Source organism: Lepidochelys olivacea (genome assembly GCF_965140295.1).
Source record: "Lepidochelys olivacea isolate rLepOli2 genome assembly, chromosome: 2".
In the NCBI taxonomy this organism is placed as follows: domain Eukaryota; kingdom Metazoa; phylum Chordata; order Testudines; family Cheloniidae; genus Lepidochelys; species Lepidochelys olivacea.
Genome location: NC_140412.1, coordinates 186,629,717 through 186,645,642, shown reverse-complemented (window position 1 = coordinate 186,645,642; position 15,926 = coordinate 186,629,717). Strand labels below are relative to the sequence as shown.

General features: G+C 41.9%; 1 protein-coding gene across 26 annotated transcripts in view; it reads right to left on the bottom strand.

Moving 5' to 3' along the window:
* The window catches only part of CLASP2 (cytoplasmic linker associated protein 2), a 265,493-nt gene extending 250,002 nt beyond the window's left edge, over positions 1 to 15,491 (bottom strand). For 4 of the 26 annotated variants that reach the window (XM_084618644.1, XM_084618666.1, XM_084618655.1 and 1 more), the window contains exons 1-2: positions 15,064 to 15,489; positions 3,167 to 3,245 (exon numbers count right to left, since the gene is read on the bottom strand). In XM_084618644.1, the coding sequence (XP_084474770.1) occupies positions 3,167 to 3,245; positions 15,064 to 15,258 (274 nt within the window). In that variant the 5' untranslated portion in view covers positions 15,259 to 15,489. Of the gene's footprint in view, positions 1 to 3,166; positions 3,246 to 15,063 lie in introns of all 26 variants that reach the window. The other 22 variants (XM_084618668.1, XM_084618665.1, XM_084618667.1 and 19 more) reach the window with 15 other exon arrangements.
* Positions 15,492 to 15,926: the final 435 nt, after the last annotated feature.

The following is a 15,926-nucleotide window of genomic DNA, read 5'->3' as shown; positions in this document are numbered from 1 at the left end:
CATAGCAGTGTTTTACAGAGAGATGGCTGAAAAGAGAAACTACTACTGATACTCTGAAACCTGTTACTAGGGTCATGTAATTCAGGTCTCTTTCCTTCTTCATTAACAACCACAGAAGTGATTTTGCACATGGATGGACTGGAGAAAAACTGGCTCTTGGTTAAACTTATTTCTCATCAACCTGGCATATAAACAGTGAATACACATAAAGGCAAAAGTTCTGTCCTCTCCTGGAATTCCCATGGTTCTCCCAAAGCAGATTTCACTTGGCAATTTAAGGCCTGCTCTACATAAAGTAGAAGCGGTTTAACTGAAGCTGCCATTTTAAGTGGAATTAAACCGGTGAAAGTTAAGTTTAGACAAGCTCTCATGCTCAACTTGGATAAAATGCATCACAGGTGGGCTGGGGAAAACTTATCAGCATCTACTTATGCTGTTTGCACCGAGCAGATATGCAGGGTTCACAGCTTAGGGTAGAGTGGCATTATTTTTATTCCAACACCAACATAGTAAAATATTTAAATTGTAAACTCTTCTGAGCAAAGACTTGACTTACATATCTGTTCAACTGTGCACACCAAAAGTAGGATATAAAAATAAATAAAAAAAATAAAAATCACATTAAAGCCCAGGTTTAATCCTGAGATGATGGAAAGCAAGGCCTTCTCCAATGAAGATTTATTGCATAACTCCAGAACGCTCCCTAAATGTAAGACAAATACATCTGATACTCATTTCTTACATTAAGCATGTTTCTTATATTAAGTATATTGTGTGTTGTCTTATTGTATGATGGAAGGTGTTCATGCTCTAGGATTTAGAAAGCTGCCTTTTTATCATGTTTTCAATTATATTTTAAAGCTCCCAGATGCATGTACTTATAGGCATCTACAAATTAATATTTATACTATTTACTGTTCTGCATTGTCAAAATCGGCAACGACTCAAAATCTTAGTGCGACATTGAGCTCCTGACCTTCTGGCCCAGAGATGAGAGCTACCAACTAAGGGTATGTCTACACTATGAAATTAGGTCGATATTATAGAAGTTGATTTTTAGAAAACGATTTTATACAGTTGATTGCGTATGTCCACACTAAGCACATTAAGTCGGCGGAGTGCGTCCTCACTACCGTGGCTAGCATCGACTGATGGAGAGGTGCACTGTGGGTAGCTATCCCACAGTTCCCGCAGACTCTGCCACCCACTGGAATTCTGGGTTAAGCTCCCAGTGCCTGATGGGGCAAACACATTGTTGTGGATGGTTTTGGGTACATGTCATTAGTCACCCCTCCCTCCGTGAAAGGAGAGGCAGACAATTGTTTCGCGCCTTTTTTCCGAGCAGATGCCATACCACGGCAAGCGTGCAGCCTGCTCAGCTCAGCTCACCGACACCACCGCTGTTGTGTCCTGGGTGCTGCTGGCAGCAGACGGTACAGTAGGTCTGCTAACCACTGTCATCCACCACTTCCCCTGCAACTCTGCTCTCCTGCAGCTCAGGGGATCCATTCTGATCCTCCCGGGTGCTGCTAATCATCGTCATACACCGCTTCCGCTGCAACTCTGCTCTCCTGCTATTGTCTCAATAGTGAATTTCTCCGTGTTGTCTGTCATGGGCTCCCGGGTACATGTGTTCTTCCTCTGGAAATGTCATCCTCCACCTCTTCCACTGAAACTCTGCTCTCATGAATCCACCTCGCAGGTCCTCTCGTCGTTCTCTATAAATATCTATTCTCGTGGCATCCGTCTTTAGCCACCACTTCCACTGCAACTCTGCTCTCCCGCAGAAGTCATACCACGGCAAGCATGGAGCCCGCTCAGATCACCACAGCAGTTATGAGCATTGTAAACACCTCACGCATTATCCTGCGGCATGTACAGAACCAGAACCTGAAAAAGCAGGCGAGGAGGAGACGGCACCGCGATGACGAGAGCGATGAGGACATGGATACAGACTTCTCTCAAAGCACGAGCCCCAGCAATTTGGACATCCTGGTGGCAATGGGGCAGGCTCATGCTGTGGAATGCCGATTCTGGGCTCGGGAAACAAGCACAGACTGGTGGGACCGCACAGTGTTGTGGGTCTGGGATGATTCCCAGTGGCTGCGAAACTTTCACATGCGTAAGGGCACTTTCATGGAAATCTGTGACTTGCTTTCCCCTGCCCTGAAGCACAAGAATACCAAGATGAGAGCAGCCCTCAGAGTTCAGAAGCAAGTGGCGATAGCCCTCTGGAAGCTTGCAACGCCAGACAGCTACCGGTCAGCGGGAAATCAATTTGGAGTGGGCAAATCTACTGTGGGGGTTGCTGTGATGCAAGTAGCTGATGCAATCACTGAGCTGCTGCTATCAAGGGTGGTGACTCTGGTGCAGGTCATAGTAGATGGCTTTGCTGCAATGGGATTCCCTAACTGTCGTGGGGCGATAGAACGCATATCCCTATCTTGGGACTGGACCACCCTGGCAGCCAGTACGTAAACCACAAGGGGTACTTTTCAATGGTGCTGCAAGCACTGGTGGATCACAAGGGACGTTTCACCGACATCAACGTGGGATGGCCGGGAAAGGTACATGACGCTCGCATCTTTAGAACTCTGGTCTGTTTGAACAGCTGCAGGAAGGGACTTACTTCCCAGACCAGTAAATAACTGCTGGGGATGTTGAAATGCCTATAGTTATCCTTGGGGACCCAGCCTACCCCTTAATGCCATGGCTCATGAAGCCATACACAGGCTTGTACAAATAGAAACTGCAATTTATTAATGCAATTTTAAAGTAATACAATCAAGTTGTTACACAACTTTAGATAATGGAGAAGAGTAAACAACTGTGTAGCAAGAAATTGATGCCAAAAAATTCTTGGAATCTTGAAGAATCACGATATAGCTGTCTTAAAATATTAAGGTAAAGTACATACTTATATTAACTTGTCAATATTATGTATGTATAAGTCAACCCCTAATGGGGCATATAGGCCCTCATCCTGCAGATATATGCTTTTTAGTGTGAGTGTGTGTTTACCTGATTAGTGTGATAGTTACCTCCAAAAGTTCTCAGCCATGTGTCAGACATAGTTACTGAAATAAGAATGTTTACTAAGAAAACAACACTTTTTTCCTACATTTTTCTTTGAAGGAAAAGGAGAATTGACTGGTACTTCACTCACCAGTTGGTACATAGGATTTAAAGTGTCCTGATAGTCTGTCAACAAAGGCACCTAGGACATCTAATCCAACTAACGCCACCTGTAGAAAATAAAAGAAAGTATTAGATATATATAGTATATCACTAGACAGTTCTTTAAAATATATTCTAATCTGTCTATAAATACCTTAACTGGCAACTGATGTAGTCACCCATGTTGAATCATCAGATCAATATTCGAATTAGAGAGCTGACAATTACTTTCTAAAGGTTTTATATAAGGTGAATAATTTTAATACTATATTTAGGCTCGATCTAGTATGTTTACATAATATGCTGCACTTTGGATTTTTCAGTACCTTTTGCATTCTTCAGCCAAAAGGGAGCAATTTTTAGGAATGCAACATTTTCATATTTTCACCTAGAATGGATTTAAACTCAAATGAGTCATCTAATTTTTGCATTTGTAATTGACAATGATTTACTTAAAATTAATTTGCTAAAGGAACAACAGATACAGTCAGTAGCAGACGTAGAAACATAATTGATGTAAGGTTCCCAGCCCTATGATCACTCTAGGTCACATGACCTGTGGACTAAAGAGGTCATTTTTAAAAGCATTCTGGCCAGCTGCGTAGGCATTTCACTATGCAGTTGAAAGCACACGTGGACATCCTATCTTTAACCATGAAGATCACTTAGTAATATCTTATTGTACTTGCCAGAACTTTCAAGTACTTTTAAGATTATTTCTATTCCTGTTTCCCAATCTTAAAATTAATCACGCAATTAAAAAAATTAATTGTGAGTAATCATGCAATTAAAAAAATTTAGCCAAACACTCAGGGATGCCAGGAGTAAGGTAAAACATTCAAATTATAAAATATTTCTCTAACAATCACTTTGCTTCAGCAAGCTGGAAGAACCTATAAAGAAGGAGAAGCGATATCATCATTTGGCCTCTCTCCCCCACCAACTCCGTGAAAGCACGTCTGGTAGAGAAAGATTTGGAATGGCGGAGATGGTCCCAGCCTGGAAAGGAGAATCCTAGCTTGTATTAAGGCACTATACCATCAGGGTGAGACACTCCTTGATTCAAATCTTGTCTAGTTTATAGAACTCAGATTGCAATTTTAACTTTTATTTCTTAGGTAACCAATTGATCTGTATGTTTATTACTTATGATCACTTAAAAAAAAATTATCTTTCTGTAGTTACTAAATCTGTTTAATATTTTACCTAAAACAGTGTGTTTTGGTTGAAGTGCTTGGGAAATCTGTGCAGCATGCAAAAGCTGGTGCACATCCTCTCCACATTGAGGGATGGGCAGAATGGGTACAAACTTACACTGGTCAGGCTTCTGACCAAGGCAGGATGATACAGCTCTGGGGTCCTGGGCTGGGGATCTGTGGGAATTCTCTGGACTCTCTTTATTGTTAGTTCATGAGCGGGTAGGAGAAACATTCATTTAACTCAGCTGGGTGTATCCCTGCCTTTAGATGGCTGTGTATGTACAGTAGCTGGAGAGGTTGGCAGCTTGTCACAGCATCACAGTGTGAGAGAGCGCCCAGGTTGGTACACCAGAAGGCTCAGCAGTACCCCAGTTTCAGGTTGCACTCCGGGGAACTCATCACACACAGCAAAAGTAGTCAACATAGGACTTAAGTGAAATGTAGAAGATAAGCTTAATATACTGAAACCTGTTTCCAAAGCTTTGTACAATCTACAGAAATATAGCTGCTCTATTGCTGATGCTGTTGAAATTTGGAAATAATTTTAAGCAACGCTGCAGGAAGCAACACTAAACAAAGTTAAATTTCAGGCAGTGAAGAAGCAAATGGAGCAAGCACTTACCCACCTCATTTTCTTGCCAATATCCTCAACACAAATTACCAGGGTAGATGCCTAACTCCTGAAGAGGAAGATGCTATTATAACATGGACATCTACACTCAGCTATCAAATCACATCACCCATAATTATTTTCAAGGTTGGAGTTGAACCATTCAAGTGGTATATGTTTGCTGCTGAAGTTTTAAAAAGTTAAGGCACTGAACTGGTGTAAGTAATTTGTTATGCACCTGGAATCAGATTTTACTGAAGCGCTAAACCAGCTTTTGACATCAGTAGTCTCTTCCGCAGATACAAAGAAAATACTGTCCTGGACATGTAACAGTCAAGATGTAAGGGATATTTTATTAGGCTGCATCTTTATTAATTTAACTATTCTGGGAACTATCCAGCAATAATTCACAGTGTGGGTCATGATTCCTTTCTAACCGTTTCCAGATGAAGAGCTGCAGTCAGCCTTCAGACACACACAAAACTGATCCCCAACCTGTTGCTTGGACCCCAAAACACCCTCCTCTAATACAATGGTCAAGAAGCAAGAGAAAGGGAGTTGTCTCTTCAGAGTACCAGATATTAGGAGCCCCAAATCCATTACACAGCCTCTTTGCAGGATGCCTTCCACTCTAGTTCACTTCCAATTTATCAAGGAACCAGACCACCCATGAAATCAGTACCCGCACTGGACACCTGACATGTGCTAAACTATGACAACACTAACATTACCTTCTGACGTACACCATAGGATCACTGAGCTTCTGCTAGGAAGGTGAAAACCAGCCATCCAGCAGTGAGAAAAACTTCTCCCCAATCCCAAAAAAGGAAACTAGCACAACTTCCTCACCAGACCAAAAAAACAGGGTGGGATGGTGGGTGCTGCTAATTTGGGTGTGACATTGGTTCAAGATGGAGGAACAGAGTTTATGTACCTTCCCCCAATGGGGCCAATGGGTTACATGAGTCCCACCAGCCTACCCACCTAGTCAGATGATTACGTCCTGCCCTAACCATCCCTAGTCTGCAGCCACACCAAGAGGGTGACCCCTTAAAGGGGCCACTATATTCCTTTCCCACCAGCTAAGACTTTTCTGCTTTGGAGCAAAATGTTCTGACCTTCAGCTCAACAGCTTCTTGTGGTGGACATCATCCAGCCAGCATGTCAGCTATCCAACTTCATCTGAACATTGTTCTGTGAGACACAGGCAGGGCAGATAAGATGAAGAGGGGCTGTATTGAAATGATCGTCAGATCTGAATATCAGAACTACCTTGGGCTATAATCATAATCATCATTCCTGTGCTATGTAATATCTTCCTCAGAACCCTCAGTATCATAGGGATTGGTGGAAAGGCATACAATTAGCTTAAATGTCTGAGAGATGAGAAAATGTCTGTCAAGGAGCCCTGGACTTGCACGCCCTCTGAAATAAAATGTGACATTTGTTCTGGTCTACGGGGCAAAGAGGTATATTGATAGACACCCCCACTTATGAAACATGTTCTGTAGGACTGTCTTTGGGGGCCACTCATGGTTGCCTGAGAACTGCCTGATGATCTGATCTGCCAACATATTCTGAACACTGGGAAGGTACAGAGCCACTGGTGTGATCCAATTCAGAGTGCACCAATCCCAAAGTCAAAATGGCCTCCTAACAGAGTAGAGACAATCTTGCTGTCTCATCAGCTGGCATAATGCCTAGTTATAATGAAGTTACATGGATCTATGGAGTTCGGATAGGAATGCTTTGCATGCCAGGTGGATGGCTCTGAGCTGTAGGTGGATTAGAAGCAGAGGGAGGACCTATGTTTACTTTATGTATCTTGAGTTTGAAGGTGATCTAGAGGAACTCCCTATCCCTAAATGGAAGTGTGTGTCACCAGCTTCTTAGTAAGTACAGGTATTCCATTCCACACCTGAAGAGGTCTTTCCACCAGTTTTATGAGGAGTTCTTCCTGGTCTGCGAGTATCATTGTTCATGTGATGCCTGCTGGACAGACACAATGATTTCAACTGCTCCTGAATGGAGCATAGGTGAGGTCTGGCAAATCTCATCACACAGGTGTATCAGGCCATGCGTCCCAAGAGAGAGGCATTACTCCTAGTGTCTTGGGGTAATCTTTAAGTTGGTTGATGAGGTTCATCATCATTTGGAATCTTTCTTATGGTAAACTCACTGATCTGGAATCTAACACTGCTCCAATGAACTATGCTTTGAGTCAGAGTAAGCATGAACGTCTCTGTTGATTTTAAAGCCCAGGGCAGTGAGGAGTTTTAAGAGTTCTTGGATCAAGTTGGTCACTTGCTGAGGTGGTCTTCCTCAAATCAGTTAGTTGTTGACACATGGGTAGACCCGGATTTCTTGTCTCCTTAGACAAGCTGCCATGACTGCCAAGCACTTGGTGAATACTCTGTGCTGTGGAAAGATCAGAGACTGTATTGCTAGTGAGATGTTCTTACTAATAATTGGAGATATTTCCATTTGGCTGGATGAATGGAGTTGTAAAAACAGGAGCTTGTGGGTTGAGAGCCACAAGCCAGTCATAAGGATCTAATGAGGGAATGAGTTCACAATCCTGAACTTGAAACAGTGGATAATTTGTTGAGATGTGAAAGGTCCAGAATGCGCTGCCCACCCTTTTTTTCTTGGGATGAGAAAATAATGGGAATAAAAACCTTTGCCCCTGAATTCTAAAGGCACCTCCTTTACTGCTCTAAGTTTAAGAAGGGCGTCCACCTCTTTTTGTAACAGTATCCTGTGAAAAAAGTCCCTGAAAAGGGATGCGGAAGAGGGTAAGGGACTTGAAAGGACTGAAATTGGATAGAATAGCCCTTGTTTACAATTTCCAGGACACACTGGTCATAAATGATCAAGTCCAGACTTCCGAAAAATAAAAGGCAGCTGCTGGTTGGGTGAGGAGGGGAGAGAAGGGAATCAATCCTCAAGAGATTCTGCTCGACTCTCAACACAGGTATCGAACCTACTGCCTGGCTGAAGAGCTGCATCTTCAGAGGAATAAACTAAAGGGTCACCTACACTGAACTTTCTTTCTCGGTGGCTCTAAGGTCTTCTGGGTTTGGTAATAGTACTGGGCAGAGGGACGTTGCCTGAAGCAAGATTACTGTCCTTGGCGCTGGAACATTTAGGGTCAGTGAACATGAAGTAGCCATGGAGTCCTTTAACGATCAGTGGACCTCATTTGTTACAGGGTTCACTGCCCTCAAAAGGAAAGTCCTTGACTGTAATTTGGACCATGCTGAGGATCCCCGACACCTGGAACGAGGAAGACCTCATGGCCACCAATGTTGTCATAGTATGTATCACCATATCAGGCACATACAACACAGCCCGTAGGAAAGTGCGGCCTATCAAGTGACCCTCAGTTACAATGGCTTTCAATTCCTCTCAATGTTCCTGTGGTGGCTTGTCTATGAATTGAGACAGCTTTTCCCAGTTCAAGTAGTTGAATCCGTCTGGACCCGCTCGTTATGTACACAGGAGGCTAACCCAAGCTGCCACACAAGGCTACACTGTTATTACTATCTTGTGCTAGCTGTGAGCTTGTCTGTCTATGCAACCTGGGATGCACACTTCTGGCTGCAACGTAAATGTATCCTTGGAGAATAGGGCTCGATAATTATCCATGCACATCTGGAGGCTGGCCAGTGAGTAAACCTTGCTCCTAAAGAGGCCTAGTTTCTTCAGGTCCTTCTTCCTGGATGTGGACACGGGAGGTCCTTGCTGTTTTGAACACGCCTTGGCCACAGCCACTATAAGCAAACCTAGTACTGAGTGGGAATTAAACTATTCAAACCCCTTGGAAGAGACATTTGGTCTACTCACTTGCATGTGGCCAGTATTGATGATGGAATATGCCATAGGTTATATGCAGGCTCCAAAAGTCCTTCATTTATTGGCATAGCAGACCTGCTGAGCAAAGAAACGCACACAGCCTCTGCAAGGCATCTGATGAGGTCCTGGAATGCCTTTTTCTCCTGTCTTTTCAGGATCTGAGACTACACTAATTCACTTAGCTGGAATGGTCTATATTACCTCTTTGGGGAGGAGGAGGATCTAATCCTGGGGACAACAGATGATGTAGGATTGTGTACATAAGGCTGTACAACCCAGGGCATCCAGTAAGGCCAACACTGCTAAGGATAGGAGTACTAAAGTGGGGAACAAATAAGAGGGGTACCAAGAGGAATGCTCTCAGAGTATCATGTCTTGTCCTACTACCCCTTACAGAATTCTCCCTAGATTCTCACCTGTCTTGGATCAGCAGTGCCCATTTATCCATCAACAATAGAGAGAAGATAACAAAATTGTCAAAACAAAAATAACCAGTAAAAATACAGGAAGTCAAGAAGCAACTGTGGATCAAAACATATCCACTGATTAACCCCCTCATACTAGAATTAGCCTGAGATTTAAAAGATGCTTCAAAAGCTACTCACATTGTTTTGAACTCAACAATTAAAGGATTTGTTCTTAATGTATATACAATGTACAGCTTCATCCCAACAGACAGCAAGAAAAGACAACAGGCTTTGTTACCCAAAAATTATATCCTAAGAGGATAGCAACTCAAATTTCTAAATGTTTAGAAAAAACACTGATCACCGGGAAACATCCTTGCAGTTTTTCGTAAGAGCTGACATTTCTCCCTCAAAACATTACACTATCTTTGACAGAATGAGTACCAAAATCTCAAAGCAGATTCCTAGATTACTTATCTAGCTGAAAAATAGAATAATTTGATCCACCTGGCAAAAGAGAAGTTGAAGGGTTTTGTGGTCCTTCCATGGGGCTTAAAACACAAGGCAGAACTTCCACAAATTAGCATAGTTAATATGAAGGCTACAGTGCAGGTTACTCACAGAAAATGAAAATATATTTCTCACTGGTCAAAAGGCTTATGACCCAAATAAAGGAAAAGAGATCAATTGCTTTTTGCAAAGTTCAGTATTCTAAACTGGGCTTAGTGCAGAAATGGTTTGTAGAGATCACTTTACCTACAAAAGTGAAAATAAGAATCTACAATGAAATAGAAAGTCTACAATCCTTTCTCATGGCTTTCACTCTGGCAGGAAGATTACCTCGAGTGTCAGAAAACGGGAAGACACCAGACAGCTATTACAGCAGGTCTAAAGACCTGAAGTGTCACTTTAGAACATCCTAACTCCACAACTATTAGTGAAAGATAAGAGCCAAAATTACAAAGGAGTGAAAAATACAACTGAACATGGCAATAGGAGAAAACAGGGTGCATGGCACAATACGGTACTGAGACAAACTGAAGTAAAGCTTTTTAGACTTTGTGAAAAAACCTTGTATCAGGAACTCTAGGATTACTTTTACAGAAACAAAAAGACTACTTGTTTTTGCCCCTCGATTGAGGCTAGAATCTACAAATGATTCAGTAACGCCAGTATTGAACGCTTATTCTGGTTCCAGAAGAGGCACTTCATACAATGGACATGAGGCAGAACCAAGGGAAACTATTTTATCAGAGATCTGTAGAGTTTAAGACAAGAAAGGATAATAAGATCATCTAGTCTGATCTCCTGTATATCACACAGTCCATTACATTTCACCCAGTTACTCCTGTATTGGAACCCAAAAACTTGTGTTTGGCTAAAGTATATCTTTATATGACTACGTCAAGAGATCCTTGATAATCTGATCCAATGGTCAATTACCATAATTGCTACAAAACTGTGCCTTATTTTCAGTTAGAATGTGTCTGACTATGGCTTCCAGACATTGGTTCTTGTTGTCTCTCTCTGTTAGATTAAAGAGCCCTTTGGTGCTTGATATTTTCTCCCCGTGAAGGTACCTACACACTAATCAAGTAACTAAGGAATTTTTTCCAGCCCTCAAATCTTTTGTGGCTCTTTTCTGCACCCTCTTCAAATTTGTCAACATGCTTTTTAAAACATGGATACCAGAACTGTCTCACCAATGCCATAAAGACTAAATCTTCTCCCTATTCCTGTTCGCTACACCCCTGTTACACATCCAAATGTAGCATTAGCCTTTTTTGCCATAGCATCTGAGTGGGAACTTACATTCAGTTGCTTGTTCACTATGATCCCTAAATCCTTTTCATAGTTCTTGCTTACCAGGATGCATTCCCCCCTTTTGTAGGTTTGGCCTGCATTTCTTGTTCCTAAATGTGTAACTTTACATTCAGCTGTATGGTTCCAGCTCTGCATGACTGCCTGGCATCATCATTTACCATTCTGCCAACATTACATAATCTGCAAATTTTAACTTCACTAACTTTATAGTTACTTCAGATCACAGATGTAAATGATGAATAGCTTCAGATCCCTGTGGATGCCCACTAGAAACACCCTCATTCAATGATAGTTCCCCTTTGACAACTACTTTTGAGATGTGAGTTGGCCAGTTCTTTATCTATTTAACTTGTGCTCTATTGATATTCTCCTAACATTTTAATTAGAATATCGTGTGATACTAAGTCAAATGCATTACAAAAGTAAGTGTATTACGTCCATGCAGCTACCTTTCTCAACTAAATTTGTCATCTCATCAAAACATGAAATCAAGTTTGACAACTCCTATTTTCCGTAAAACTATGTTGTTGACTGGCATTAACTATATTCCTATCCTTGAATACTTTATCAGTTTAATCCGTTATCAGCTTTTCCATCATTTTGCCCAGGATTTATGTCAGGCTAACTGGCCTCCAGTTTCCTGGGTCATCCCACTTGCCCTTTTTGAATACTGACACAACATTTAGCATTCTTCCAGTCTTCTGAAATTTCCCCCATATTCCAAAATTTATTAAAAATCATCAGACCAAAGACTGCAGCCAACTCTTAGGATTCTTTGGTGCAAGTTATCTGGCCCTGCTGATTTAAAAATGTATATCCCTATTAGATGTTAACTAACATTCTCAATTACTAATGGACTGGAAAGCACTTTATCATATGATAGGAGTACCTCATCCTGCTTCTTTCCACATACAAGACAGATATTTACTGAACACTTCTGCCTTTTCTGCATCATCATTAGGGCTCCGTGTTTGCCACAGAGGTTGCGGAAGTCAAAGATGCCATGACTTCCTGCGACCCTCCGTGACTTCTACAGCAGCCAGCGTGACTGACCTGAGGACAGCCCAAGCAGCTGGTCCTGGGGACAGCCACACCAGACACTGTTGGGAGAGGCTCTGCAGCCAGCTGCTCGGGCAGCCCCTCAGCCAGCTGCACTGCGCAGCTGGCTCTAGGAACCCTCCGAGCAGCAGCGAATGCGGCTGGCCCCAGGAGCAACGGCAGAAGCCGCAGCTCGGGGGCTTCCCCACACACATGCAGCTGAGGCCACAGGCTTCTCCACAAAAAAATTAAATCGGGGTACAGTAACTCCTTATTTAACGTTGCAGTTATGTTCCTGAAAAATGCTACTTTAAGCGAAACGATGTTAAGCGAATCCAATTTCCCCATAAGAATTAATATAAATAGGAGGTTTTTTTTCCCCCTCAGTTTCACTGCTGCAAGGAAGATGACTAGTGTCTTGGCAATTCACTCTACTGATGCAGCAGCAACCACACTGAAATTGTGTATCTGTGGTCTCATGAATCCAACACCTTATCAGTTTACATTCAGTTCACAGCTCAAAAGGTCATGAAGGGCACACTTTAAATGACTTTGTACAGAAGGATTAAGATTTTTTAAATGCATTCAACATTGAAAGAATCAAGATGACAGTCCCTTGGAAAATGAATAAAATCATATTCTTACACAATTAGCCTGTGGAATTCATTAACACAGGACTATCATTCAAGCCAAGAGTCTAGTATGATTAAAATAAACTTAAAACAGTTAAATGGATAACTTCCGCTGTTGCATCAGATAAAATAAGTATAGAAGACACAAACTCCTCAAGCTCAAGGAGAAAATTCTTAATCTTCCTTTAAAGCATCTTGTGGTGACCATCATCATAGACAGAGGCTACTGGATTAACTGAGCAATTGGACTAGCCCAGTATTGCAATTCCTACATTCCTACTACCCTTGTGTTGATGTAGCATACTTGTTTTATTTTGTTTCTGAAAGGTCGAGTGGGGAGGGAATTCTGCCCTTTGTGTGTATAAAACTCAATGTCAATAGGAGTAATGTGCACTTAGGGAAAGCAAAACTGAATTCTAATTAGCTTGCAAGCCTTTTACATTATTAAAGTCTATTAAGCTCTGTAAGAGCCCTATTTGTACAGTACAGTATTTGATCATTTAAAATACTACATATTTCTTGCCTTTCTACCAGTCTTAAACAAGGCACCCAGTCATCTTTACATCTAAAGGAAACAGAACATTCTGATGTGAGAAAGAAATTACACTTTGAAAAGAGCATTATTTATCTGTAGCTAATGGTATCTTTTATGAGCTTTTATATAGAACACACAGAGGTGATGCTTGTCTTTGTTGCCTATCTTAAGTGTACACTTTTTTTAAACTACCATCCTGCTAAGAAAAATGTTATCAGCTGCTCATCATCCAAACTGAAAGTATTATCTCTTTCAAACCTACCCAATTTTGCTATGTGCCTATATGAAATAGCTCTACCCTAAAATAAGCAATTTAAGGCCAAGAACACACAATTATGCTAAATATTTAATAAGGAGCCATCTCTACACTAACATGACCTGTAATAATTGATGTGCTTGTGAAAATAGCTGAAACTGATAGTGTTCAGAGCTCAATCCTAAAAAACAGGCGTAAATGTTATAAAATAATTCACAGATCTGTAACATCCATAAATGCTAAAAAAAAGTTTAATTACTGTGCCACCATCACAAACATGTACTACTATACTGTACAAACTGCTCTGATATTTGCCTGTTGAGCTGTAATCTTCAGAGAACTATTGAAGCAACAGAAATAATTTGAGAGGCACTTCAAAATGACTGATAAAGTCGTAAGTACACAGCAATCAATTTTTTTATATGGAACTACCCCTGCAAACAAAAACAAAAAATCCTGATGCTCCCTTAACAGACTTGAGTCCAGCACTACAGACCAACACTGCCACCAGTTGAAGCGCAAAGCAACTGCAGTTAAATAGAAAAGGAGTATTTGTGGCACACTAGAGACTAACCAATTTATTTGAGCATAAGCTTTCGTGAGTACAGCTCACTTCATGCATCCGATGAACTGAGCTGTAGCTCATGAAAGCTTATACTCAAATAAATTGGTTAGTCTCTAAGGTGCCACAAATACTCCTTTTCTTTTTGCAAATACAGACTAACACAGCTGCTACTCTGAAACCTGCAGTTAAATAGTCGCCCAAGTGGACAATATGACGATGTTGCCAGTGTTTCTCCTGGGTATCCAAAAGCAAGAGAATTGACTACATTCACTCCATGCACCCAGAATTAGCACTTTCTTGTACACTTTAGCTAAAGATACATAAAGAAAAATCTGAAACATGAGTCATCACAGACCTCCAGAAAGATACAACATAACTATTCATACTGAGAAAACTATACAAAAGATGGCATAGATAAACTCAAATTTACACATGGACCCTGAAACAGCAATCACTAGTTAACCCCTATAAAATACACATTTAGTGAAAGATCACTTGTATGGCCCACAAAAAATAAAGGCAACCCCATAAAATATGTACCTGAGTGAATATAGGGCGTATGGAATGGGAGGGGTCAAAAAACAGGATGACATAAAATGTGAGAAAAACATAATCAAGAACCACACACACACAAAAAAAGATGCATCAAAACATCTCTCCATAAATTACTTTTCTTACTGCAATATTTTAAATGACAAATGCTAGTACTATTTTTATCCAACATGAAAGCAGAAAATGGGAACACCTCTTATAGGCCAGAAATACGCTGTAAAACAATCTTTCCAACCAACAAAATCCACTTTTCTGAAAAACCTCTCTGTGTGGAAGGAAGAAAGAAACGAGATATGTTAGGCAAGAAAAACTGGGGTCCTGTTCTGCTCATTTATGATTCAAAGATAATTAAGAGCACCAACCCTTTTTAACATGAAAAATCCTGTTACAACCACTGCACAAAACATTCTTACCTTAAAATTACTAGAGTTGACCCATCCTGTTAATTCGTCAATCATTTTATCAAGGCGCTGCTGATCCTGCTCTATGTCAGTGGATCTACTGGGGTCAGCCAGATACTCCAGCAATTCTTGGCCGATTTGCATCCTGCGGCTCACATCTTTCTGCTGTACCTGATCACAGAAATAGTCCATATTGCCAGACTCCATCGTGGATTTGAACGAAAAAGTTTATTAGGAGAAGAATCAAACTGCTTCAATACCAAAAACAAGACACACACACACAAAGTGAGGAGTGGCGTGGGGAGAAGTGCCCAGCTGGAAAAGTAGCCACCACCGTTTCACCTCCAAGTCCTGCCCAGCAAAAAGGAGGTTTTCTCCTGTTCTTCTCCGCAGACAAACCCGCCAGGTGAAGACAAGGCCCTTAACCAAGAAACACACAAACAAAAATCCTTTCAAATGCATTAAATTAAATCTCCAGTGATTCCCTTGTGAGGCTGCTGGTGACGCAGTCGGGGAGGGGATGTTTGCAGGATCCTCTGATTTCGGGGAACTGCTTTTTATTCAAGTTTTCAGTGTTTTTCACGATTTCCCCCCCAAGTTTCCTTTCTTGCGAAGTTCCAACTGGGGGCGTCAGCGCCACGGGCACTTTCTGAGGAGATCCCCAGAGGCCGGCGGTGGAGCTGCTGGCGTCTCTCCCCAGCCCGCAGGCCCGGCACGGACCCGCCGCCGCCGCTTCTCAGCGCAGTGGGCAGCGGCTCCCCGTCGCCGATCGCAGCCGGAAGCAGCGGCGGGGCCGGAGCGGAACTTTCATGCTCCCTGGCCCGAGGATGGATGCGGCTCCGCGCCCCCGCGCCCGGTCTAAACTTCAGCCGCTC